At 46.0% G+C, this 26255-nt stretch overlaps 1 protein-coding gene across 1 annotated transcript in view; it reads left to right on the top strand.

Annotated features, from left to right (window-relative positions):
* Positions 1-26255, top strand: part of OXSR1 (oxidative stress responsive kinase 1) — a 103243-nt gene that overhangs the window by 51363 nt on the left and 25625 nt on the right. Inside the window, exons 5-9 of the mRNA XM_036738489.1 lie at positions 525-580; positions 13752-13861; positions 17795-17896; positions 22940-23073; positions 25211-25259. Coding sequence (XP_036594384.1) covers positions 525-580; positions 13752-13861; positions 17795-17896; positions 22940-23073; positions 25211-25259 — 451 coding nt within the window. The remainder of the gene's footprint in view (positions 1-524; positions 581-13751; positions 13862-17794; positions 17897-22939; positions 23074-25210; positions 25260-26255) is intronic.

Below are 26255 nucleotides of genomic sequence, written 5' to 3'. Positions count from 1 at the left end.
GGGCAGGCCCTCATCTCCCAACTGGCCAGTCGCAGTGGCCTTCTCCTTGTTCTCCCTGCTCCCTTCCCTCTCTCTCCAGCCTCTGCTTAGCTGCCAGAGTGATTTCCTTGTCTCACACCCTTCCCACTCTCATCCCCCTCAGTAAACTCCTCTGGCTCCTTGTCATCTACAGAATCTAACGTAATGTCCTCTGCTTGGCCTGGAAAGCCTTTGCCAGCCTGACCCCATGCTCCCTTTCCTTTCCCCTCCACACTCTGGGATCCAGCCGCACCAGCCACCATTTGCCATATCCTGGCAAACGGGACTGAAAACAGAATTTTCCCTTTTTTTTTTAGCCCTTTTGTCTTTGTGCAGAAAACCCCAAAAGACAGCAATTTCATGAGCTTTTAAGGGTAGAAATCACATGGGTCATTTAAAATATGGAATAATCTGAAAGACAGGGATGGATTGTTGGCAGGGGGGCAGGGGTTGGTTTGGGTTTTTTGAAGGGGTCACATACCATTTTTTTTTCTTTACTCATCTAGGGATGTCAAAGCTGGAAATATCCTTCTGGGTGAAGATGGCTCGGTGCAGATCGCAGGTAATGCATCATTCCTCCCTGGTGGAGAGGAGGTGCAGATAGAGTGCTCAGTGCTTGTGACCCAGCGTTGGCATGGGTGCTAACCAAACTGCTTTTATTATGACTCCATCACTCTTTGGATTGGGGTTGGCCTCCTGCTTCCCATGTGTTCCCATGTTTGTGGGGGGTCTGTTCTGTGTTTACCTGTGTCACTTGGAAGTTTGGGGAGAGTGGATGGATATTGGCAGCATGGTGCAGCGGTCAGAGGCTGGATGCCAGGCCTCAGCTCCTGGGTCTGATTCCCGCCTTGGGTCACCGTGGGCACATCGCCTCTCCTGATTGTCTGTGCCTTAGTTTCTTTTTGTCTGAGATAGCAGGAGTTACCCTGCATCACCTCTCTTCCAAGACTGTCATGTAGCAAACACCCTCTGGACCCGAAGGCACTAGGGGAGGCATGTTGCTGCTATTACTTTATCACTCGGGAAAGTATTTAAGTAATTACTCTTGGTAAATAGAGATGTAGAAAGCCGTAGGCAGTTCCCGTCACCACCACCTATGTCAGAGGACAAACTGGAATTAGATTCAGTCTCATTTTTTAGCTTTATAAAAACAGCTAATTGGCCCCCCTCTCTGGTTCAGAGTATCAAGTGAAGCATAAGACAGATAGTTGGGTGATCACCATGGATGCTTTCCACTGTGGTGGGGGATGGAGTTCCTGGACAGAACCAAGTGGAGGAGAGATACCCTTAGAGACAATGAGGCCTTCCAGGAGTTCCTTTGGGCCCAGGATGTCCCACCTCTGAATGTTGCAGAACCTCCTGAGTACCATCCATGCTCACTGAGAAGGAGTCAGTCTGATGATGCACATGGGAAGCCAAGTGTGAAAGCTTATTTTCTAGTCTGTGAGTTGGACTGTGGCAACTAGATGAGGAAACCCCTGAGCTTGTTTCTGTGTCTGTTTCTCTGGGGAAGATCCTGCAGGTGGGCAGCGTACTGGGAACAGAATTGAATGGGAAGGGGAGAGGTGGCTGGGGCCGCCTTTGGGAAATGGTGCTGAAACAAAGGGGGACCATATTGTTCTTGGGGTTCTCCCTGGCTGTGGCCAGCTATGAAATACCACTTCAGAAATCAAGGCTGATCTTAGAATTGTGGTCCTTGGAGAGTTGCTCTCTGGGGCTTTAAAAAGGTGTAACAGGTTAATGAGAAATTGTGCAGAAGAAGCAGTCACCAGGATGGCAGTGGTGGGCAAGGCCCTCCTGTTAGTTTGGAGAGCAACAGGTAGCTGAGGGTCATCGGTGTCCATGCATTATCAGGAAGTACAGAGGAGGATCAGGTTCGGGATTTATGGAAGCATGAGGACCAGGTTGTGATGTGCCCTGTGGAGGCAGGGCACCATGTGTGGCATTGCAGCTCAGTCAAGATGGAGGAGCCAGTTTACTCTGTAGTTCTCAAGTCACATGTTGTTAGACAAGATATAATACAATAATAGATAATAACAGTAATAACCAAAGCTGGCATTTCGATAGTGCTTTATAAATGTTTTGTTTTATACCTTTAAGAACCATTTGAGAAGGCATCCTTAGGCTTCAGCAATCTGCCAGTGAGTCCATCACACAAAAAGTTTTAAGAAAACCTGCAGTGGAGGGAGGACCAGAATTAGGCAAAGATGAAAGGCACCATCCTTGCCACCTTGTTGTAGGAAGAAGGATGTGCAGCAGAATGAAGGCTTTCTGGTAGCTAACAGTGTTCTGCTGGGGCAACATCTGACAGACTTGCTTTAGCAGTGAGCTCTAAATTTGTGCTGTGGTTTAAAATCCACTCCAATATTGCAGTCATGTGCTCGTCACATTTATTTCTGACTTTGAATCTTGGATCAAGGAGAATTGCATATCCTGAATTGGCTGATGACAAACTGCTTCCATCTCCCCTGGGCGCTTCCATTTCATCTTCCTCTGTAAGCAGAAGTAGCTGAGGAGTCTCCTGAGCAGTGAACTTTACCTGGGCCATTTGGTCAGTAAAATTGGACCAGGGTTACTGTTGGCCTCTTGAATGTTCAGCCTAGAATTCACTTTCATGTAGAATGTTGCCCACAGACACTTCTGAGGGGATTTCTAGGATTGTTGTTTTGTTCTTTCTGTTTTGTAGTTGAGGAAGCTGAGCTCTGAGAGGTTAGGGGACTTGCCAGTAATTGCCCAGATAACCAGTGTCTGAGCTGAGATTCTGTGCTCAGTTTGTGACACCAAGTCTGACTCCCTGGAGGCAGAGAAGGCGGCCTCTTGTTCTTTACACCTCTCTCTAGTTGATCACCCTCCCCCATTTTGTGGGTGAGGATCCCGAGTCTCCTGTGTAGTGACTCACTGAGTTACATGACCAGGGTGGCAGAGACAGGATGGGACTGTAGGGCAGAGGGGCAGGACCCACTGGCTTCATTTTCCACCACCTCTGTGAGCTTGGATGGTCAGGCCTCTGTGGAGCTGCCTCCAGGTACATGTTTACATGGACTGTAATCTTGCATAGGTCTTCTTGAGGGGAGTCAGCTTTATGCCCTAATCAGAAGGAAGTTTAAGATGCAAAATACACATCCTGCTGTAGCCACATGTGGCGCTTTCTTGAGTAGGTGACATTCTGATTTGTGGCCTTATCCACGAGCAGACCAAACACTGACAACTTCAGGGCCATTCTGTAGAGCTCCTCGTGTTTTGTAAGGTCCGGACATCCTCTGTGTCTGCGTAGGCATGCTCACATCTGCCAGTGTAAGCTTCTCAAGGGCAGGGATTGTTTGCTTTGTAATCTTTGTGATCCCAGGACCTTGTATAGTACTTATATATCGGAGGCTGTTACTTCTCAGTGCTTATTGGTTGATTGTGTTCATTCCACAAAGATTTTTAAGTACCTAGTAGGTGCCAGACACTGTATTGAACCCGAGGTATACAAAAGTGAAATAAAAACCAGTTCCTGCCTTCGAGGAGCTTATGTTCTTTTGGGACAAGGGAGGGACTAGAAACATACAAATGCATTGAATCCTTGGCAAGCTTAGCAACTTGGGAAGTACCTCCTGAGGTACATTGAAGTTCAGTACTTTTCCCAAGGTCATGTAGCTAATCGGTGTCAGAAGAGACATTTGAGCCTCAGCCTTCCTGACTGCAAACACGGCTCTTTTTCCACAAGGCCATATTGCCTGTCAGGTAGATTGTTGGGTAAATGGATGATTTTAAAAGCAGGTAGAGTCACTCGTGTAGTACCCATGACAGTTTGAGTGCTTCATTGGTTCCATCCCAGTATAGACAGAGCTTAAGAGAGTATATTTGGTTCTGCTGGGTGGGACGTCTGTGAGTGATCTGTAGAACAGTATGGAGGAGAGAAAGTATGAATAGGTTGTGGTCTGCATTGAAGGAGCTATTATCTACATTGGAGGTGCCCAGAAAACTCCCAGATGTGATTGGGAAAGGCTTAGCCAAATAAATCAAAAAAACAGAGCACAACACAGATAAAGTTAATTTGTGGTTTTCTGAGTCAATATGTAGCCCACAGGGATCCATCTTTCTAGGAGTTTATCATTCCTGGTCTACATCAATGATAGGACAGACCCAAGAGAGTGTTAGCTAGCAAAAGTGGGAGGAGCTGCTGCCCAGTGCAGGCAGTGAGTAGGTGTGTTGTCTACAGGGAATTAAAAATAATAAACATATTCTAACTCGGAGAACTCCCAATTATGCAGATGGCTCCTAACTCACATGGCTCCACAGATTCATTTTGAGAGTAAGTTTGTACCAGTTTGGCCTTGTTGGAGCCACAGTTCAGGCTTCCAACTGCTTTGGTACAACATTCCTGCATTTAAAGAGTGTATTAGAAATAGTGACTGTAAAGATGAAGAAACAGACCTGAAGTCATTCCAGTTCTGGCATTTGATGGGACCACTTGGAATCTTTATTTGTGTTTGAAATTTAAAATGGTGAAGCCCAGAGTGAACAGCGGGAGGGAATCTTTTGGTTTGGCAAGTGCAAATTGTGGATCATACTTTAGTTCGTATTTTACTGACTTTGAATAATACCTTCAGAATTGAAATTTGATTTTTTCTGTCAGGAGAAAGTTGAGATCCTTTGAGATCCAAGGAAGCTATCATCAGATAGAAGGGAGTCAGGAAATAAGTGACAAGGAAAATGGAGGGGGGAGGGGGCACTGAGAGTACTAAAGATTTCAGGAAGAAGAAGACTCAGAAGACTTTGAACATAAACAGATAAATCAAGAGGAAAAAAACAGTAACAGCAGAAGGAAATAGGGCCTCCAGAGCTAGTAAACAAGCTTTGGCATCTATGAATAAATACTGCAGATTAAAGGAAAATGATTCAGCACTTGATGAGACAGAGGACCTGTGGAATTTGAGGGGAACATGGAACCACAACTTGCTGTTCCTGGGTGATTTAAAAGAGGAATGAAAATTATGTGAGCAGAATTTATGGCCTGCGCAGCAAAAAAAAAAAAAAAGATGGTGAACAGAAGGACTTGAATCTGCAGTGGCCTCACCAAAAGAGATAAAAGAGAAAACAATACACTGAGAATGCAAATACACAGAAATGAAAGACAACCTAGAAAAAGAGAAGCAAAAAACAAGACCATTAAAAGAAAATCTGCTCACAATGCAGCAAAATCTATGAATCTCAAAAATAGGATGTGCAAAGACAATCTAAGGATCACAAGGCACCTAGAACAACCCAGTAGGACAAAAAACCTTAACACTGTAATGAAGGAAATAATGGAAGAGAATGCCCAGAATCCCTAACCACAGAAAATAAAATTCTAATGAAAAGAATTCACAGGTCACCTTGAGGAAAAAACCCAAGACTGCAAACTCCAAGACACATAGTGGTTAAATTTAACAATTCAGTTCAGAAGCAAGTTCTACAAGCCATCAGGAAAAAGACCTTTAAATGCCAAGGAAAGGACATTAGAATAATACAAGACTATCCCACACTCACTAGAAAATGTAGGAGGGAATGGAATAATGTGTTCTGAGGAACCCTGGAGCTCAGGATGTAGCCCAGGGTAACCTGACCTACAGAAGAGATTATTTGCCCCTTGAACACCCCAAACAACAGAAATGCAGGGACAACGAATAAATGCAGCAGGCAAGGACAGTAACAGCAACAGAAGGACAACAAGGAGACCAGGAAGAGGCTTCTTGTGCCCAAGGAGACAGGTTCTGAAGGCAGAAATCTAGGCTTGGAGCACATGTACAGAACCTGGAGTTACCCTGCCTGCAGGTGAATCTATATGTCTTTTGTGGGACAACTTTACAGTTTGGGGGAGGCAGAGCAGGGGGACAGAGAGGAGTGAGTGATGCAGCCGGCTTGAATCAAGGGCTAGCAATGAGGGGAAGGTGACCTCTGGTCACAGAAAGAGAAGAAACTGCAGGGGAGTTGGTAAGGAGGAAGAAGAGGGAAAGACTGAAAGGGGGAGGGAAAGGTGGCCTTACCCTGGAGGTAGGAGGGGGTTCCATTGATGCATGCTTCTGTGGGTGAAGGGAGATGAGGATCTTACACTGGAGGAGGCCTAGGGGATTTGGTGCTTGGAAAATCTGCTTGTCCTGGGAGCAGAAGAGTTGGAACCCCTGGGGCAACTGGAGGAGTGGGAGAGAATGGACACAAGGGGGAGATTTCCAGGCAAACAGAAAAAACCATCAACAAGAGGGCATAGGTTAGTGATGGGCTGCATAATAATCAAGGACCTGGTGGAGGAGGGGCCCTACCAGGGGAAGTGTCCTCTCAGACCCCTGCAGTAATTAGCATTGTTCTGGAAGTGAGAAACAATGGAAAAGGGGACTCCATGGGGCAAGTCCTAACAGCAGTGGCAGAAAGCGTCCAGAGGGGAGAGCCTAGAATGCACACCTTGGAAGCCTTGAGTGCAAGAAGAAAACATAATTTTTGGGGTTGTGAATCAGGAAATGAAGGTCTAGCATTAGCAGAAAGAGAAGATGGATAGTAAAGAGGAAGAGAGAAATCCTTTCTGGAAAGGGGAACTAAGAAACATGAAATTTAAAAACTAATGACCAGGATTGGCTGAAGGGGAGGAGAGGAAGGAAGGATTATTATATGAGGAGAGGGGATCAGGAGTGAGGGAAGAGAGCCAGTGGGAATGGGGCCACCTTCAAACAAGATTAAAGGAAAATAAACACAGAACAGAATGGTGTGTCTATAGCAGAAAAGGCAATTTGAAACTGGAGATCGTTTGCACAGACAGCATTAATACTTCTAGGATCAGAAGGGAAGTGGTTTAACGGGGAAAAAACATCTTTGTTATTCAGTTTCTCTGATAAGAGTTTGGTGTCCCAGATAAACAGTTAATACATAGATTATGCATATGTACATGTGTGTATGTATGTGTGTTGGTATGTGATATGATATGAATCAAACAGTTCTCAAAAGAAGAATTGCAGAGTGTTCACAGCCATGTGAAAAAATGGTCCACACTATGAATATGAGAAATGCACCTGAAAACAATCCTGAAGTTTTCCTCACTCCCTACACATTACCAAAAAATGCAACAGTGGAAAGACAGGCACACTGATACGTTATTGGTAGAGCTGTGAAATGGTCCAACCATTTTGCAAAACAATTTGGAATTGACCAAATAAAGTGACTGATATGTCCATACCCTTTGAACCACAAACTCCATCACTGGGCTTATGACCCAAGGAAGCCACTGATAAGAAAAAATAAATCCCCACATACTCCATCATATTTATGGTGAAAACAAAGAAGTGGCCTGTCGGTTTGGGAATGGCTACACGAATTGTGGCATGTGAATGTAACGCACTGTTACTGTGCTGCAGGGGGTGATGTGTGTGTGAGATAAATACAGAGATGCCTGAAAAGATTTCTGAGAATTGATACAGAGTGAAGTAAGCAGGACCAAGAAGGCCACATACACAGTCACTTTAGCAACACAAATGAGAAGAACGGCTACGCACCCCCCAAGTCAAAAGGAAATATAACAAAATAAGAGAGAGCAAGTGGGACTCAATGAGTAGATGTGAGCAGACGGTTCCCCCAGCCCAGCCCTCCGTGGAGGGGGTGGTCTACAGATGCTACACTGTGCGCATGGTTTAGGAGTTTTTTGGTTTGCTGATCAGTTGTGCTGACTTTTTTTTCCCTCTTCCCAAAATACTATTTGTCATGTAGGACGGCTCCCTGGGAAAGAGTAAGAGAGGAAGATGTGAGGGATACCGTGATGATAAAAGAAACAGAAAATAGCAACAAAAACTTACTTTAAAAGTTTTTTTTAAAGTGAAAACATTTGTGTAGCTGTGGCTTCATGTGATAGAAACTTTTCAGAGGTAAAATGAATAAAAAATTCTTTGATCAGATGAGCAGACGGACAGATCTTGCTCTCCTGCCTGTTTACCGTGAATGAAGATTAATTTTGGTGATGTAATCGATAAGTTTGTGGAAGTTAAGCTTCAGAACCGAAGCAGCCATGTTGTTATTCATCACTGGTAAACCAACTTGGAGGTATAAGGTTTTCCCCTTCTTTTCAAAAAATAAATTAATGGACTTAAAAGAATTAATCAATTACTTTTTTCTTCTTTGTGCAGATGTTTAATTTTTTATTTAAAATTTTAGTGGTATTTTATATGTATATACATATGTACATATATAAACATATGTGTGTGAAATTCATTAAGACAGTTCTGGCCATTATGATCATTTATTTCATTTGATAATTTTTAATAAAATTAATTTTGTTCTGTTGAAAAAAATGATCCATTGCAGATCACCAACGTGCCACATAAGCCGTGGTTTCACTTGATAGTGGTTCAGGTTGGATTATGCTCGAGTCTTCGTCTTCATTTGCTTCATTGGATTACAAAGATGTGGATAGGGAGAGAATTAATCTGGCCTAATTGTTAAGAATTAATAGTCTCCTTTCCTTTCCCTTAGCTTTCTATCACCATGAAATCACAGATGTGGGTCAGAATGTGTGTGTGTACATGTACGCAATGCATGTATACACATGTGTATACATGCACATATGCGCGTGACTGACCATCTGTTTATTTAGCTACCTTAGTCCCCCGTACCTCAGCTTCACGTCGCCTCTCACCTAAGCAATCGCACTGGCCTCCTCATTGGTCTCACTGCCTCAAGTCTCTCCCTACTCCTTCCTCCACACAGTGGTCGACGTGGTTTTCCTTAAGTGCGTCTCTGACCTTGTCGTTCCTACTCAGAAAACTCTTTGCCCCTCATTGCTTTTATGAGCTCCTCTGTTTAGTTTTTAAAAGCCTTTACAACTTTCCCTCCCTCCACGTGCTTTGTGGCCTGATCAGACCCTGGCCCCTTGTCTCCGTGCCTTCACGCTAGCTGTGCCCCATGATGGATGCGTCCCTTTGTCACCTGTAGGTAGCACTGAATCCCTGTCTTCCTAAAAATGTCTGCTTGCATGCCCCTTCTGCACCAGGATCTTCCTGCTTTCCCCAGCTCCTGGTGCCCTCCCTCAGCCACCCTCCTCCCCAGTTATCTGGTATTTATTTTGTGCTCATCTATGTGCATGTTGGCTCCCCTCATGGAATGGAAGCTTCTCCAGAATAGGGATTAGTTTGTTCTGTGTATTTGTCTGCCTGAGGCCTGGCACAGTGCCTGGCACCGAGGCACATAGTAAATGCTTGTGGTTTGGTTAGGAACACCTCGCAGCATCGCAGATGGACGACTCATCTGTTATCAGGTCCATTGAGCAATCATGGAGCTCTGTATGGGGGTCCCCAAAGTCTCGGTGCGGTTTGGCGGTTGGCTTGTAAATATTATCCTATCTACCATCTCACTCTGTTTTCACAGAGCAAAGGATCTTTTTCGTGACATGTTGTCGTTAGTAAAGCTGGAGTTCTTCTTCCACATATGGGAGCAAATTTCCCAGCACTCTCTCTGATGGTCCTTTCCCCTCCCTGGCCACCATGCTACTTTGCTTTATATATGTTCTTTCCCACTCACTACGTCCATTTCTTTCTTTATTAAGTTCTTCATTAAGTTCCCAGCTTTGTGGCACAGTAGGCCCCGTTCTCTGCACTAGGGATGGGCTTTCAAGGCCAACCCAGATGCAAGTCCCCATAGTTCCTGAGTTACTCAGCATTTCTCCTTTTTTGATATTTATCCTTCATTTTAGAGGCCCCTGATGGCTCAGTCAACAGAGAGCTGGGCCTGGAGTCACTGAGACCTGGTTCAGATCTGGCTTTAGATACTTAATAAATATGTGACCCTGGGCCAGCCACTTCACTCCTGGCTGTCTCAGTTTCCTCAGCTGTCAAATGGGATAAGAATAACACCTGCCCCCACAGTTCTTGTGAGGATCAAATGAGGGAATGATTATAAGGTGCTTAGAGCAGCCCCAGCATGTAGTAGGTGCTTAATAAATCCTTGTTCCCTTCCTTTGCAGTCTCCACGCCCCCCCCAAGAAAGTACTTATGTCTCAATCAACATAACACGTGTCTATTTTCATTGACTGCCTTAGTATCTTGTAAGTCATGTTTTTAGCCAGTCATCATTAAACATTCTATACTTTCTGGAAGTTTACCATTCTAGGTTCATTGTGTAGATAAAAATAGCAACCCAGAGTAAAAAAGTCTTAGGAATAGATTACAACGCTAAGCCTAGTTATTTTTGACAGTCGTATGTTAAAACATCATGATACCATTAAACTTCTCACTTAGTCATTTTTGTGTAGAAACATGTTACATTTTTTTGTGATTTAGTCAAAAATGTTTAGACATGAGTTGTGGCTGAATATCTTCCTTATTTGCACTAATTTTGTGAGTATTTTTTTCCCTTAAAAAGCTTCAATTTATCCAAACTGTCATGGTGATTTAAAATAATTCGGCTCGTCAGAATCTGGTAGAAGTGGCAGCAACACAACCAGCCAAGTCTTTCTGGTGAGATTAAAATAATCACAGGCTGTGAATTCACCTCCCAGTGGAGAAGAAACTACATTTGAGTCAAATCCACACAACTGAGTTTTTCTTTTCCAACCTTCCTCTCACACAAGGAAGCTTTGAACTCAGGTGTTCCTGACAAAGGCTCAGCACTTTGTCCCCTGCCTTGCCACCTGTCTCATCAGTCAGATGGAAGCTCTGGGAGCCTTGCCAGCCTTAGGGAGCCCCTGTGCCATCTGGACTTTGCACAGCTATCTCTCATGACCCTGAGCAGGTGCCTTATTTGATCTTACCACTCAGACCAGCTAGCAAAGTCCAGGGTCTTCACATCTGTCACAGAATCTTGTGTACACTTTCTAAGTCTCTGCTTGGAAAATGAGGGATTTCACAGCTGGGTTTTGCTCATTTGGGTCATTCTTTCTTCTTGTAGTTCCTTGTTAAGACATAGACAGATCCTGTGTTCTCTCCATGTCTCAGTCAGCTGCGTGACTCAGTGGGTAGTCTGCTGCCTTCTCAGAGATTTCCTGATGGTGACAATAGACATCATTCCCATGCATTGCTCTCTCTCTCTTCACCCCTGCATTTCTCCTCTCAGTGAATTGGAGCCGCCTTTGACGTGGTTGTTAATTGCTTATAGTTGACAGTTCTTCTATTGAGCAGTCTTTGTTCTGTCCTCAGAGGGCTTCACTTTCAATTCAGTCATGGTCATGGGAAGGATTTTTAGCAATGGAAGCGATCCGAAGCCGGTTGTTCTGTGACTCGGTGCTAATCATGTCTATATTATCGTTACTCTAAGACTCTCCAAACTTTAGGCATGTGTATTAAGCTGCGTGTTCGTTTTCATGTCTATATTTTTGACTTTGAAGTAATGAGACTGAAAGGCACTCTATCTTCTTCATGGAATTGAGGACAAGAGTATCGATGTACCAAATTTTGTTGTTCAAAGTAACAACTTAAAAAAACTCTACATAATGACAATACAATATTACCGTCTCGATTTTTCTATGGGCTTTCAGTGTGCAACAGTTAAGTGTTCATTAGACTTGGGAGACCTGGGTTTGATCTCCAGCTTAACACAGTGTGACCCCGGCAAATCACACAGCTGCTCTATTCCTCAGTTTCCTTATCTATAAAATGGGGGTGATATTATTACTTAGCCTGGGGTTGTGGTCAGAGTGTTCTGTAAACATTACAGCAGAGCTCCCCTCCCCTATGTCATGATCACTTTCTGTGAGATTATGCCAACTGCTTTTTTCAGTGTTCCTAGTTATTTGATTTCCTAAATACTAATTTTATATCTAATTACATTTTCATTTATTTGGGGGGGAAGGCAGGGCAATTAGGGTTAAGTGACTTGCCCAAGGTCACACAACTAGTAAGTGTGTCAAGGCTGGATTTGAACTCAGGTCCTCCTGACTCCAGGGTCGGTTCTCTACCCACTGTGCCACCTAGCTGTCCCCCTCCCCATTACATTTTCATTATTATTAAAGCTGTCCTTGCTGGAACTAGATGGTGTTGTTATTGTGGTAAATGCTGTTTCCCAGTTACACATAGACAAGGCACAGGGCCTGGCACATAGTAGGCACTTAAATGTTTTTTGATTGATTGGTTCATATCATAACTATTTCGAGTTTCAGATGATTAGTGGTTATTTTTGAGGCTATTCTATAGACACCTAATAGAGTCGAAGGGAGATTTCAGATGAGAGGACGATTGGAATTTGCCAATGTCTTTCAAGCTTTCATTCTTTAAGTAATGGGTTTTTTTTTTTTTAGGTTTTGTGCTTTTATTGGCATAGGGAGCTCCTTCGAAGGAAACCCCTGCTCTACCATTCAGATTGATACAAGTAGCCATTCCCTGGCCCCCCAGTTGCTCATTGGCATGGCCGCTTTCCCTCTGTTTCTGATGTGGGCCACTTGCCCTCCCTTAGGCATCCTGGCACACACTTGATGGGCAGAACAAGCTAAAACCACAGGGCAAGAAATAGACTTGGGAATTTTTGCCAATTTTAACTTTGTTCCGGGTTGCCTTCTTTTGATTATAGTAAAACTTCTTTTGAACCTTGTTCTAAAATGTAAAATGCAGTGAGGGGAGAAAGAGATCGGCTTCAGTGCTTTGTTTTGTCTGTCCTGTAGTTAATCGTCTCATGGCCAAAGCCAGTGTTGCGAGTCGTTGAGTGGGTGAGATGGAGGATCTGATCTTGTCAGTAAACATTGCTTTAATTTCTGAAGCCAGGTGGGCTGTTTTCTCCTCGTGTTTCATGTGAGCAGAATATCTGGGGTGACGGGGATCCTGAGAAGAGGCAGCATCTGCTTTGGGGCCAAGCATGGGCAAGAGAGCAGGACTGGGATGACTTGGTCGTAGTGATGCCGTCCTTCTAACTCTATAAACACTTTTCAGTATTAGAAGCATATTTTTGTTCACACTTTGATTATGTTGCTATTTTCTTTGGGAGCAAAATCGTTCTTTATTCTCTCTCTTTTTAAGTTGTTGAAGGTTTTATTAGTGTTTTAAGACTCACTGGAAAATCTCTTTGGTTTCTTCATTTATGAAGAGAGGCTCGAGTCCCTGCTGGGTGCTTGTCTTGGCTCGATGCTATGGGAGACCACAGATCATGAGGCACTGGCTCTGTTCCCCTGGAATTAGCAGAATAGTGGAGGAGAGGGAAACATTGCAGCCACGATACAGGATGAAGTCCCCAGCTTGAGTGGTACTAATAGCTAGTGTATTAGAGGGTCAGTGGAGGGGGTAGGAAGTGGTGCTTTAGAAAGGGCTTCTCTGAGGAAATGGGCCTGAGCCGAGCTTTTAGGGATGATTAGAATTTGATTGGGTAAAAAGAAGCAAAGCTTCAAATGAAAGGTTGAACTAGATGTGGTTGTGAGAGCAGGATTCCTGTTGGGGAGGTGATGGTGGGTGGAGCGAGATTTCCAGGGGTCCTGCTGGCAGGCTGGAGAGTTTGGCCTCGATCCTATAGGTAACGGGGAGCTACAGATGACACGTTTGGGGAATTGAAGCTGGTGGTAGTGTTCAAGACAGAGCTAAAGGGGCAAGCAGGCAGAAAGTAGAAGGTGACTCAGGAGCTGAGTGACTTCTAAAGTATTACAGTATTCATTTCTGGCTGTTTTTAAAACTAATGCATCCAGCGTAGATATTTGACAGATTCTCTTGAAGTCCCACATTTAGAAAGTGTGGCACTCCGATTTGTGGTTTGGGTTTTCTCTCCATGCCTGGATTATTCAGTGGTCTCTCTCAACATGCTGTGGTTTTTTTCTATTTCAGATTTTGGGGTTAGTGCTTTTTTAGCAACTGGTGGTGACATTACCCGAAATAAAGTGAGGAAGACCTTTGTGGGCACTCCTTGCTGGATGGCACCAGAAGTCATGGAACAGGTAAAGTATATGGTTTGTAATTTGGAAAAAGCAAGCTATTGTTTTCTTAATGTGGCTAAGTCAACATGCACATAATGCGTATTTCAAACAGTTTGGTGTCCTGAGATGGCTTCATAGACTTTCTAGCCATCTGAGGTATCTGGGTGGTGGCACTCTGGGCCACATTTTTACAAATTCAGCTACAACAAGCATTTCTTAAGTGTCTGCTGTGCCTAAGGCACTGCTGGAAACACTGGACACATCACACACAGAGATAAATCTATAAGGACAGCAGAGGAAGGAGAATGCATTGGCGAGTCAGGAGACAGCCACGTCACAGGGTCTCAGAGGTCTTTGGGATCCAGTGCAAACTTGAACAGGATTCCTTGTGTAACATCCCTGAGGAGTGTCCTCTAACGTTTGCTTAAAGACCTTGAAGAAGAAGGAAGCCGCCACCCCGAAAAGCAGCTGAGTCCGCTCTGGGGCAGCTCTTCTTAGAAAGTTCTTCTTGCCCCCCAGCCACGGTTTGCAGCCTCTCTCCAGCCACAGTGCAGTGCTGCCAGCTCCTCTGGGGCTCAAAGTCCAGCCCTTCTTCTCCAGTAGAGCCTTCCAGATTCTTAACAACAGCTCTCAGCTCCCCTAGGGCTTCTCCAGGCCAAACATCTCCATTTTTTTCAGGTGATCTCATGTGGCAGGGTCCTCCACCATCCTGCTGGGCCTTCTACAGAGGCCCTCCAGCTCTTTTTAGTGACCTTTCCAAACTCTGGCAGCCAGAGAGGAGCAGAGTTGTTCACTCGGAGTCCAACAAGGCCCAAGAGGCAGCTAGCTGGTGGAGTGGGAGAAGGGCCCCATTTGGAGGTTCACGTTCTCACTCTACCATCCGTCATCTTTTTGTAAACTTTGTATTTGTTTTTCTTTCCCAGTCTTTGTTGCTGTCTCTCTTTTTATGCCGTCCTTGTTTCCCAGTCTAGTGCTTCTCCCTCCTCTCCCAGTGACCATCTCTTATAGTAAATAAAAAAAGAAAGAGGGAGATCTTAGCAAAACTAACCAATGCGTAAACTAAGTCTACCGTGATGTTCAGTATTCTACTTCCATAGGTCCTCACCTTTACAAGCAGGGGAGGGGAAGTATATTCTGATACTGATAATTTGAGGCGAGAAAAAATAAAGAACACTCTGAGAAGGCTTCAATGGACCAACCAGTTAACCAACATTTATCACACACCTACTATATGCCAGACACTGCTAGGAGCTGGAGATACAAAGAGAGGCAAAAGGCAGTGCCCTCAAGAAGCTTACAGTCTAATGGGGGAGACAACAAACAAAGAGATACAGACATGTTATATACAGGATAAACAGGAAATAACTAACAGAGGGAAGGAGCTAGAAGTAAGAGGGGTTGGGAAGGGCTTTCTGTGGAACATGGGCTTTTAGCTGAGACTTAAAGGAAGCCAGGGAATGCACCGGTCAGCATGGAGAAGGGAGAGCATTGCAGGCCTGGGGGACAGCCAGAGCCAAGAGATGAGGATCTTCCCTGTGGAACAGACAAGAAACCGGTGTTACTGGATCAAAGAGCATGCGGTGAGGGGGAAGGTGTGAGAAGACTGGAAGGGCTTTGAAGGCCAAACAGAGCATTCTGTATTTGTTCCTGGAGGTGATAGGGAGCCAGTGGAATTTATTGAGTAGGGAAGTGATGTGCTTTTTAGTGGCTGGATGGAAGATGAACTGGAGTGGGGAGAGACTTGAGGCAGGCAGATACCCCCCTCTCCCCCCAAGCAGCTAGTGCAATAGTCCAAGGGGACTGTGTGTTCAAGAGATGCTGCGGAGGTGAAATGGACAGGCCTTGGCTTCGATCTGGGGGGTGAGAGGAAGGAGGCCAGGAGAAGAAGCAGAGATGAGGAGGCAGTGAATTCCAGGCATGGCCCAAAGGCATGACATTGGCAGTTGTCTTGTGTGACAGACTGATAAAGGCCAGCTTTTCTGGGATGCAGAGGGCACCAGGAATAACATCCAGTGTGAATGGAAAGAGAGACTGGGGTCAGGTCCTAATGGTCCTGTAAAACCATACTGTGATGTGTGAAATCTGAAATCACTGAGGAAGCAACAGTTCCAGCTTCCGAGCATCTTGATTTATTAAGTTATGCATGCCAATTGCATAACAAATCACCACCAGGCCTCCTCAGCTTGGCACTGGACCCTGACTACAGGGGGAGACAGATGTTTGTGCATTAAAAGAAAACAATTAGCAGGATAGAAACTAGGATACAAGATTGGGTCATCTAATCTCTAATTGGAGAAAAGATTAGAAACTTTCTAAGTTGGGAGGAGGAAAGTGAACAGACACAGTTCCTTGAAATCAGAAAAAGAGGTGTCCCACCCCCCCCAAGTGTCTGTGTTTAATCAGACAAACAAGAAAACAGTAACTGATTGACCAATATGGGACCAGGTTTCAGGTTAGACCTATAAGTTGCTCGAGACGTATAATTGTGAGAAAACTTGCATCAGTCTTCAGATCTGAGGGGCTTTGTGGTCAGCATAACCTGGGTCCTTAGTTAAGGGTCTCTAAACAACAGTTAGAGGTGGTACAGCTTCCCAGCCATGCAGGGAAAGGTTCAAATAACGCAATAAAGTTTTCTCACAATTCCCATAATTGGATGAAGTTTTCTGACAAGATGGACATTGGACTAGACTCATAATTGACTAGAAAGGGAACTGAGCTGGGTTCAGAGTTGAATCACAGGTTGGAGTCAGTGTGATTCACTTCCCACTATACTGAGGAGATTGTTTGATCATAGAAGCAAAAGGGAACCTCTGGAACTGATTTAGTGGGCAACAGAAATGGTCAGATCTTTGTTTAAGGAAAATCACTTTGGCAGCAAGTGTATAAGATGGGCTGGGATCGGAAGATGTTTGAGGCAGACGACCGTCTAAGAAGCTGTTGCTGTGATGTAGAGGAGAGGAGAGGAGGGGTCGCTTATGACAGATGGACAGAGGAAGAAACAGTAGGATTTGGCAGCTGGTTGGGATGAGTCAAAGATGGAAGCCTGGGGGCTGAGAACGGTGGTGAGGCCTTTGACAGAAAGAGGAGGCTTGGAAGAAAGATGGCTTTGTAGCTTCTGAGATTCTTTCCAGCTCCAAAGTCTTCAGATTCCAGATATACAAGAGAGACATAATTGCCAAAGAATGAGGCTGCAGAGTTGGTCGTAGCTATAGTGACCTGTCTATTTGGTACGGGTCAGAGGAGGAAGAACCTCTTAGCGTTTCTGAAGCCTCACAAAGTGATTGCCCATGTTCTTTTTCTTTTTTTTCAAGTCCTAATGATTCTTTAATTCTTTTTTTTTTTTAGTATTTTATTTTTCCCCAGTTGCATGTAATACCATAAGCAGCCAGAAAGAAACAATTTGAGTATTGTGGAAACACAATCAGGATAACACAAGATCTAGCAGCTTCTACATTAAGGGATCAGAGGTCTTGGAATATGATATTCCAGAGGTCAAAGGAGCTAGGATTAAAACCAAGAGTCACCTACCCAGCAAGATTGAGCATAATGGAGTATACAAGGGGACCCCAACAGGGGACTCTCTAAACCAAGGCTGGGGGGTAGAACTCAGAAAGAATGTTCTCTCTCTCCCTCTTTCACTCTCTTGTTCTCCCTCGCTCTCCCCCACTGCCCATTTCTTCTCTCCTTCTGCCCTTCTTCCTGCCCCCAGCTTGTTGGGTTTATTTTTATCCTTTTTTGAACAGGAGTTGAGGGACTCTTGCTCCCAGTTCATGCCTCTTTTAAGTTATTAAAGGGTGTAGACAATATCCCCAAAAGGAAGCTTACATTGTCTCCAGTTCATTTCTACCCTTATTTTGCAGTGTTCCAATGAAAGGCCTCTGAAGAAACCTTTGACTTGCTTCATCTGGTTCCATCATGATCTTTTTCCAGTGACGTTCCTCTTCTTATCTTTAGGTCCGTGGTTATGACTTCAAGGCCGACATCTGGAGTTTTGGAATTACTGCCATTGAGCTAGCCACGGGGGCCGCTCCCTATCACAAGTATCCGCCCATGAAGGTGAGGCCTCTTTCTTTGGAGTCATAGCCATTCTTAAGAAACACAGAAACAGAGAGAGCCCTGGTCCTAAACCTCACGTTCAGCTAGCAGAGAGCTGACTGAAGGTCAGTATCAACTGGTCAGGGTCAGACATTCTGAGTCACCTTCATGTCAGGAGAAGCACGCCCATTGACTTGTGCTCTTGGCACGTGGAATTGCTCCTCTTAAATAATTCATCCCACAGTTTAGCTCTCAGATACTCCTCAGCGAAGATCCTTGCTTGCTCTGATTTGTGGGCTTTCTTGAGGATGGAGTCCACTCTGAAGCCCGTCCCATGTTGCACGCCTGAGGAGTGTGCTCTTTGGTTTGGGGCTGGAGGCCACCCTTTGCCTGGTTTCTCATGAGTGGCCTTGGGATGGACGGTTATTTGCCACAAGGTCAGGTTGACTCCCAGCCCTCCCACAGTGACATCATTTTGATGTCGTCTTCCCTGCACTTGATGGAAAATATGGTCCCTGCCCTTGAGAATCTTACACAGAAGTGGCCACAGAGGGGGCAGTTTGAAAGCCAGTAAACCAGTTCACAAGCCTGTAGATGCAAACAAACAATGGGATCATACCCGTTATTTGGGGTAAAGATGACCAGGAACATGACATTTGCTGGAGCGTCTGGGAGGGCGGGCATCTGATACATTGTTGTAGCTGTGAGCTGGTCTGACTGTGTGCAGAGTCACTTGGAAGTCTGCCCGAAAGGTCACTGGACTGTGCCCCCAGCTTGATGGAGTGCTCCTGCTGCGCAGGCAGGACCCACATGGACAGATGCATCAGCAGCATCTCCCCTGCTTGTAGCTGAGAGAGATGGAGGAACAAAGTAGGAGCCTGGCAGTTACATGGCTGTGATGAGATGCCATCTTCCCCCTCCCTGGCAGCTGGTTGGTTCAGTGGCTGCAGTGTTGGGCCTGAAGTCAGGAAGACCTAAGTGCAAAGCCTGTGATTTCATTGATGAAGGGAGTTTCCAGTGCGAAGTGGCTCTGGCCATGCAGACTGTTCTCAGCTTAAAGTCTTATAAGCAAGACCCCCTGAGGCACAGACAGCAGGGAGCAGGTTCACTTTTCACCTGGCTGCCTCCTCCCCCTTCTCCAGCCTGATTTATGGCCTCAGACCCTGCCTTCAATTTCCTGTTGCTCATAGCACTTGAAGGAAGGCCACTAGAGGCCTGTGGAGTGACTTCCATCTGGGCCAGCACCAAGCACCTCCCACTTCCTGCTGCCAGCTTGATTTTCCAACCGAGATGTGGAGAAGCTCTGGTGCAAGGAGGAGCAGCTTTCCCTCTGACCTCAGGCCTCCCATCTCTAGCTGCACCTGTCACTTGAGGGAAGAGGAAGAGGAAAGTCAGTGGAGAAAAAGACTTCCTTCTCATGCTGTGCTGGTCCTCCATCCATCGCCTGCTGCACCTGTTTTGCTTAATCCCTAGCCTTCAGAGGGATGAGGAGTAGTGAAGCAGGGCCTCCCATCTGTGCTCATTGTGCCCATTGTGCTCCCCTTGTGCCCAGTCCCATCTTCAAAGGAGTGACCCTTTCCACCTGCTGACCATTCTCACACCTAGTCATACCCTACACATTCCAGGGATTCTCAGCCCCTGTAGATCATCATCCAAAGTCCATCATCTTTTCCTTACGCCCCAATTCCTCATTCCCATTCCCCCAACCCTCCCATGCCAAAGATCTAACCACATACCACCCAGCCCTTCCACTGTGCCCTCTGGAATGCCTGTTCCATAAGCAGCAGACTTCTCTTCATCTTAAATCTTTTCTTCTCCCCACTCTTTCCATCTTCTAGCTATTATGGAAACCTGGCTCCCTCTGATGACCCAGCTTTGCTGGCCACCCTTTCCAGTACTGGCTATAGTTTCATTCATTCTTCTTGGCTCACTGGTCAAAGCGGGAGAGTTGGACTGCTCTTGTTTCCTATTGCCACTTTAGGGTTCTCCCACTTACTTCTATCACTCAGCCACCTTTCCTTTGAAATTCATGCTATTCATCTCCTACCATCTATTCAAAATCCTGGTAGCAATTGTCTATCGACCTTCAGGTCACTCCCTTTCCTCAGTGAGTACTATCCCAGGCTCACGTTTTTCTCTCCAACTCTTCCCCTCACACTTGCAGACTTCAGCATACATATTGAGACTCCCTCAAACACCATAACATCACTCCTTCACCCCACATCAGCCATACGCAAAGATGGACATACCCTTGATCTTGCCATCACCTACAGATGTACCACCTCCATGTTTAAGAATGTAGAGGGTGGCACCATCGTCCCAGGCCCTCAGGCTCTCAGCCTAGGTGTCATCCTGGACTTCTCACTGTCGCCCACCCCCCAGATCCAAGCTGGTGCCAACAACTGTCAATTTCACCTCCATAGCATCTCTTGAGTACGCCCCTTTTCTCTTCTGACTCTGCCACCCCCTGGTGCAGACCCCCCCATCATCTCACTCCTGGACTCCTGTTGTAGCTGTTGGTGGGTTTGCCTGCCTCAAGTCTCTCCCCACACCAATCCCTCTTCCACTCAGCCACTAAAGTGATTTCCTGAAGCTGGAGTCTAATTGTGTCACCCTACGCCCCCACTCAATAAACACCAGCAGCTCCCTTTCCTCTCTAGGATCAAATAGAAAATTCTCTGTTTCACATTCATAGTCCTTCATAACCTGCCCCTTCCTACCTTTCCATGCTTCTTATGCCTTACTCTTGGACACATACACTTCAATCCAGTGACATTGGCCTCCTGGCTGTTCTGCTAACAAAACCCTTCCTTGTAGGGGGTGGTTAGGAGGGAGGGAAGAAGTAGCAAGGGACAAGGGAAAGGCAAGGGAGAGGGCTGATAGAAGGGAGAGAAGACTGAGGGAGGTGGTGGTCAAACGCTAACAAAACTCTTCCCCTCTCAGCCCTGGGCATCTTATCTGGTTGTGCCCCAGGCAGACCTGGAATGTTCTCCTTCCAGCTGCTGACCTCCCAGGCTTCCTTTAAGTCCCAACTAAAATCCCAGCTTCTACAAGAAGCTCCATGCCTTCCCTCATTTAATCATTTCCTATTTAATCTATACATGGTTTGTCTGTACACGCATATTGGCTCGTTGCTTTCCTGTTCCGTTGTAAATTCCTTGAGGGCCAGTGCTGTTTTTTGCCATTTTTTTTATCCCCAGCACTTAGCACAGAGCCTGGCACATAGTAGGTGCTTAATGAGTGTTTATTCCTGAATGAATGTGCCAGGTGAGTCAAACCACTACCCAGCACCTTAACCACCAACTTTCCTCTGACCCTGATGGAAAGAGCCCAGGACTCTGAACCCCAAAGCCTGGGGAATAGCAGTATTTCAGAGACCTGCTTCCAGCCCCCAGCCCTTGCAGACACCACTGAAGGGAGAAATCATTGTGAAGAAGGGGCCCACCTTTCTCAACACCAGCAACTACTACTCTTAGCAGACAGCTAAGTGCAGGAGCCTTTAGAGTGGTGGCCCTCTCCTCTCCTCCCCTCCGACATCCCTCCCAGCCTTGGTTCAGGGACACCACTCCTGTGGACAAGGCTCCAGCCATCCTCCCCAGCTGCTGATTTCCAAAGTCAAGCTAATGTCTCTGAGGGAGAGAATGGGAGGCAGGGCCAACCAGGTGGAACAGCCCAGGAGCCTGGGAAAGAGCGGTGCTTCCAGCCCAGCGTCCAAAAACAGTGTGGTTTTATCCGTGGAAATGGCAGTAGTGACCATCAGCTTTGCTGCTGCACCCAAAGCATGGAGGGACCTTCCATCCGACCGGCAGCTGAAGTCTTCTGGCATCTTGGTGGTGATTCTAAACCCTTCCCCATGAGAATGTGACTGCCCTCCTTGTGTGTTCATACCCCCAGTGCTTGGCACAGAACTTCAGCATGCCCTGAAAAATGCTTTGCTCATTCATTCGTTCCTAGAGACTTGTCTGGGGGCACTAAGGGATTAAGTGATGAGCCCCACTTCAGAGACAGAACTTGAACCCATGTTTTTCTGACTCTAAGATAGCTCTCCATCTAATACTCCATGCTTCCCCCTAGGGCGGCATTAAGAGAATCTTATTGTCCAGAATAAGGGACATCCCAGTGCCCTGCCCTCTGCCCTGGTCACAGCACAGCTAGAGGAATGTGTCTAGTTCTGGACATTGCCATTTAGGAATGACATTGAAAAGCCAGTGTGCGTCCATGGAGGGGGACCAGGATGGCAAGGAGACCAGAAACCTTGCTTATAGGCCACTGAAGGAACTGGAAATGTTGAGGTTGGAAAAGAGAAGATTTCAAATATTTGAAGAGTTGTCCTGGGAAAGGGGGCTTGGATAGATCTTGTTTGACACCAGCAGACCTGGGGTCTATGGGTAGAAAATCTCAGGAAGATAAATTTTGTCCCAGTGAAAGGAGCTTTCTAAGAGGGCATCGGAGTTCCCTATAACCAAAGGCCTCCAACTGAAGGCTGAACAGCAGCCTATGGGATGGACTAGAAATAAGAAATGGCCCAGTCTGGGAAAGGTGAGGCTTACAAAGATGTCAGAAAATGTAGTTAGTTAAAATTTGAGGGCCGTGTTGACTTGTCAGCCAGGATTGGCCTTGCCTAGTAAAATCCCTTCTTTTGAGATCTTGCCCCTCTGGCCCAACAGATGACTGAAACCATACCTTATTTTGAGCTGCCTGAGCACTGCCCAATTTCCCTTCCCCCATCCTCGAAGCCATGCTGTGAAGACTACATGGGCCCCCAGAGCCTCTTCCCAGTCTTTGGCTCATACTCCCCCAGACTCCAGGAACCAGGCTCCCCTTGGTGCTGCAGTTAACCCCCTTTGGGAATTAGAAATTTGCAGGGTTTGGGGCAAGGGGGTGGTATTGATGGACTGGCAGGAAAACCTGACATCACTTGTGTGGGAGAATTTATTCAGAAGAACTTTGGGAAACTAATCCATTGGCAAGTTGGTGACAGCTTAAATGGAATGTGCTATTTCTTAAGTGTTACTGAAAATTGGTTGGTCCTCTAGCAATTTATAATGGATTCGATTCTTTCAGGTATTAATGCTGACATTACAGAATGATCCTCCTTCTTTGGAAACTGGTGTTCAAGATAAAGAGATGCTAAAGAAATATGGAAAATCATTTAGGAAAATGATTTCATTGTGCCTTCAAAAAGATCCTGAGAAAAGGTAAAAGAAAGGACCAGGAGGTTTTCTCTTCATGTAATACTTTTTAAGGTTGTTTGTAAAGTGAGATCACACATACACACACATGCACACGCACACACTCGCACACACATATACTCACACACAGGCACATATGCACACATGCTTGCACACACATATACTCACACACACACACAGGTTCATTGTGCACATTACACAGCTCCCCTACACCAGAGTCCATCCTCGGTGTCTCATCATGTCAGGGAGCTGAGCCGGAGTACTCAAAGACTCCAGTGGTTTCTGGAGCTGGAGAAGCTGTGAGCCGGGGCTAAGTCAGTTGGCCTCAAGGGATGGCCTTTTTTTTGGCCACAGTGATTCTCCAAGGCTGCTTCCTATGTTATGGGGTGACTGTGATCTATGTCAGTGGAGGGGAGTGTGTGCCCCAAGGATAACAGATATCTTTGAAGGGCAGAAATACCCTGGGGGCCCCCAAGACTGACCATCTCATCAAGCTAGGAGAAGACCACCACCCTGAGCTGCCTGGTCTCTAGAGACATAGTCGTCATTTGGTACACGTGGAAACATAACTTGGTTTTGAATACAAGCATCAAAAACATTAGGTGCAATGAGTTCTGTATAATTAATATGACTATTTATCAAGTCCTTCCCTCCTTCTCTCACTCTGGGGGCTCGGTGTGCCTGTCACGTCCCCAGTACCCATGACTGTACCTTGTGTGGCCGGGTCTCAAGCTGTGGCAGGCAGCGGAGGAGACAGGCAGGACAGGAGTGGGCAGGATGTGAGGCCTGGTCTTGGGCATGCAGCTTGAAGGTTGGCAGTTGCAGAAAGATCTTGTGGACATTTAAAATCTTGATGAAAGGAATCCATACTCCAAAGGGACGTTTAGCATGTGTGGCTGCTCGCTAACGTTTTAACAGAGTGGGAGGCCAGACTAAGTGAGCAGCAACAGTGTTTCCTTTTCCGCAGCAATTGTGCTATCTCCTTGGACTAATTCATGGTGTAATAACCCAGACACGTGCTGTTGCGTGGTAAACAACATATGTGTATCTCCACCATATGTTCTGCATTGCTTCAGTTCCATACAATCACAGTATGTTTATTTGGTTTGCACCAAAGTCCCGTCAGAGATGCCTGTGTCTGTGAGTGTTTTCTAGTTAGAACTCTGTAAGGTGGATTTGTTTTTAAACCAAGACACATCATGTTCTTTTCTGAACCTGTCAGCTCAGTGACTGTTGCTTCCCCAGCGCTCGGCCCACCCTCATCAAAATAACCACGATGATAATGGTCGTAGCAGTCACTTGCATTACAGTGGCGCTTTAAGGTTTGCAAGGCGCTTCCCTGTGTTAACTCATTTGGGCCTCACAACAGCCCTGGGATGTAGGTACTACTGTTCACATTCTCACTTTACAGATGACGAAGCAGAGGCAAACAGGGTTAAGTGACTTGCCCAGGGTCACACAGCTAGGAAGTAAGTGTCTGAGGTTCGATTCCAACTCTTCACGACATGTGGTTCAGCACACTCTCCACGGAGCCGCCTTTGAAAGCCCGAACAACAAATATTCACCATTGTTCGCAAACGTTTTCTTTTTATGCCAATCGGTAACTCCTGCTGAGTGTTGTCCCAGCATGCTTACCTGGTTCTTAGCGAAGTAAAACATTTAGTGTTTAGGTGCCAGAAAAGTAAAAAGTAACTTTAGGAACAAAGGGCAGAAGGCAGTTAATTGGCCTGGGTTCTCAGTGCCCAGAGAAAGAGAGTATGTATGGTCACATGAATCGGAGAGAAAAGGAAAGATTGGCTCAGTCATTTCCACTTATTCAACAGAAAAGACCCATTTGTTCTTGCTGGGTGTTGGGTCTGGTGGGAGCAACCCCCTGCCCCTTCCTACACAGGGCCCAGCCTCAGGTTTCCTTAAGGGTAGCTCGATTCAGAGGGAAGGGCAGCGCTGGGATTGTGGCTGAGCCACGATCCAGAGAAGATTGCTCTGCTCCCTGAGTCCTGTCCTTTGTCCTGCTTTCCTCCTGGGGTGGGTGGGGGAGCAGAAGGGCCTTGGGCCCAGCTTTGTTGGGACACAAGTGGCCCTTTTCTTTTGGCCGCAGAATGGGGATTTACTTAAAAAATTTAACCTTTCGTCTTGTTTTTAGACCAACGGCAGCTGAACTGTTAAGACACAAATTTTTCCAGAAAGCAAAGGTATGAAAAACTCGCTCTTGATCGTGAGTGTGTGTTAGCCCTCATTTAATCGGGTGGGTTTGCGGCTTTTTTAGGTTTTTGTGGACGTACTTTGTTTTTACATTGAGAATGAGCCTTTCTCAAATGTGTCCATCCCCCCTACTTTCCCCCAGCAAGCCAGACCTCGGAACAGCAAATTTTAAAATGAAGGAAAGCTATCCAGCCCGAAGCAGCAGTGCATTGGGCAGCAGCCTGGGCAGCACCCCACTCCCACACCCCTGGAGGATGTTGTCTCGTCTTTTCTTCCCTGGCAGGAAGCTTGATATTTATAAAATATTGAGTTTCATTTTTATGTTGAATTAATCATCCAGCCTTTTTAGGTGCCTCTCCTGTGCCAGGCAATGCTGGACTCTGGTGATGCAGAGCCCAAAGTGAGACAATCCTACCTTTGGGGAGTTTGCCTTCTAATGGTGGCATCAACATGTGCGTGTGCCCGTTGGGACAGACACTACCTCAGAGGCAGTGAAAGAGCAGAAGCGTAGGTATGCAGTAGTGAGGGCCTCATTAGTACTCGTCTGTAAAATGGGGAGAGGATAATGGCGCCCACCTCACAACACTCAAATGAGAGAACAGTGTTAGACGCTTTGCAAACCTTAGAGTACTCTGTAAATGCTGGCTGTCATCCTCGTCATTCCCAGCCCCATCATCATCATTGTCAGTAGTGTTAAGACTAGGTATGGAAATGTGTCGTGGCCCCACTTGCGGGGTTGTGTGAGTGAGTGGCAGCCAAGGAGACGGGGTAGGAATTTTGCCATGAAGTTAAGGCCCCCAAAGTGATGAGCAGAAATAGGATGGGAGCAAAGAGCTCAAGGGTCAAAGACAGCGGAAAGTGGAGCTAGTTGACTTAAAGGGTCAAGACTGAAAAGGAAGGAAAGTGAGTGCAGAGCAGGGGTCACAGACTGAGACAGTAGATGAAGGGGCATGCCCAAAGTGTCAGTGAGGATAAAGAATGGGGGT

The sequence above is a fragment of the Trichosurus vulpecula genome, chromosome 9 (genome assembly GCF_011100635.1).
Source record: "Trichosurus vulpecula isolate mTriVul1 chromosome 9, mTriVul1.pri, whole genome shotgun sequence".
NCBI lineage: Eukaryota > Metazoa > Chordata > Mammalia > Diprotodontia > Phalangeridae > Trichosurus > Trichosurus vulpecula.
The sequence above is the reverse complement of the archived record's forward strand: the minus strand, read 5'-3'. Positions and strand labels throughout refer to the sequence as shown.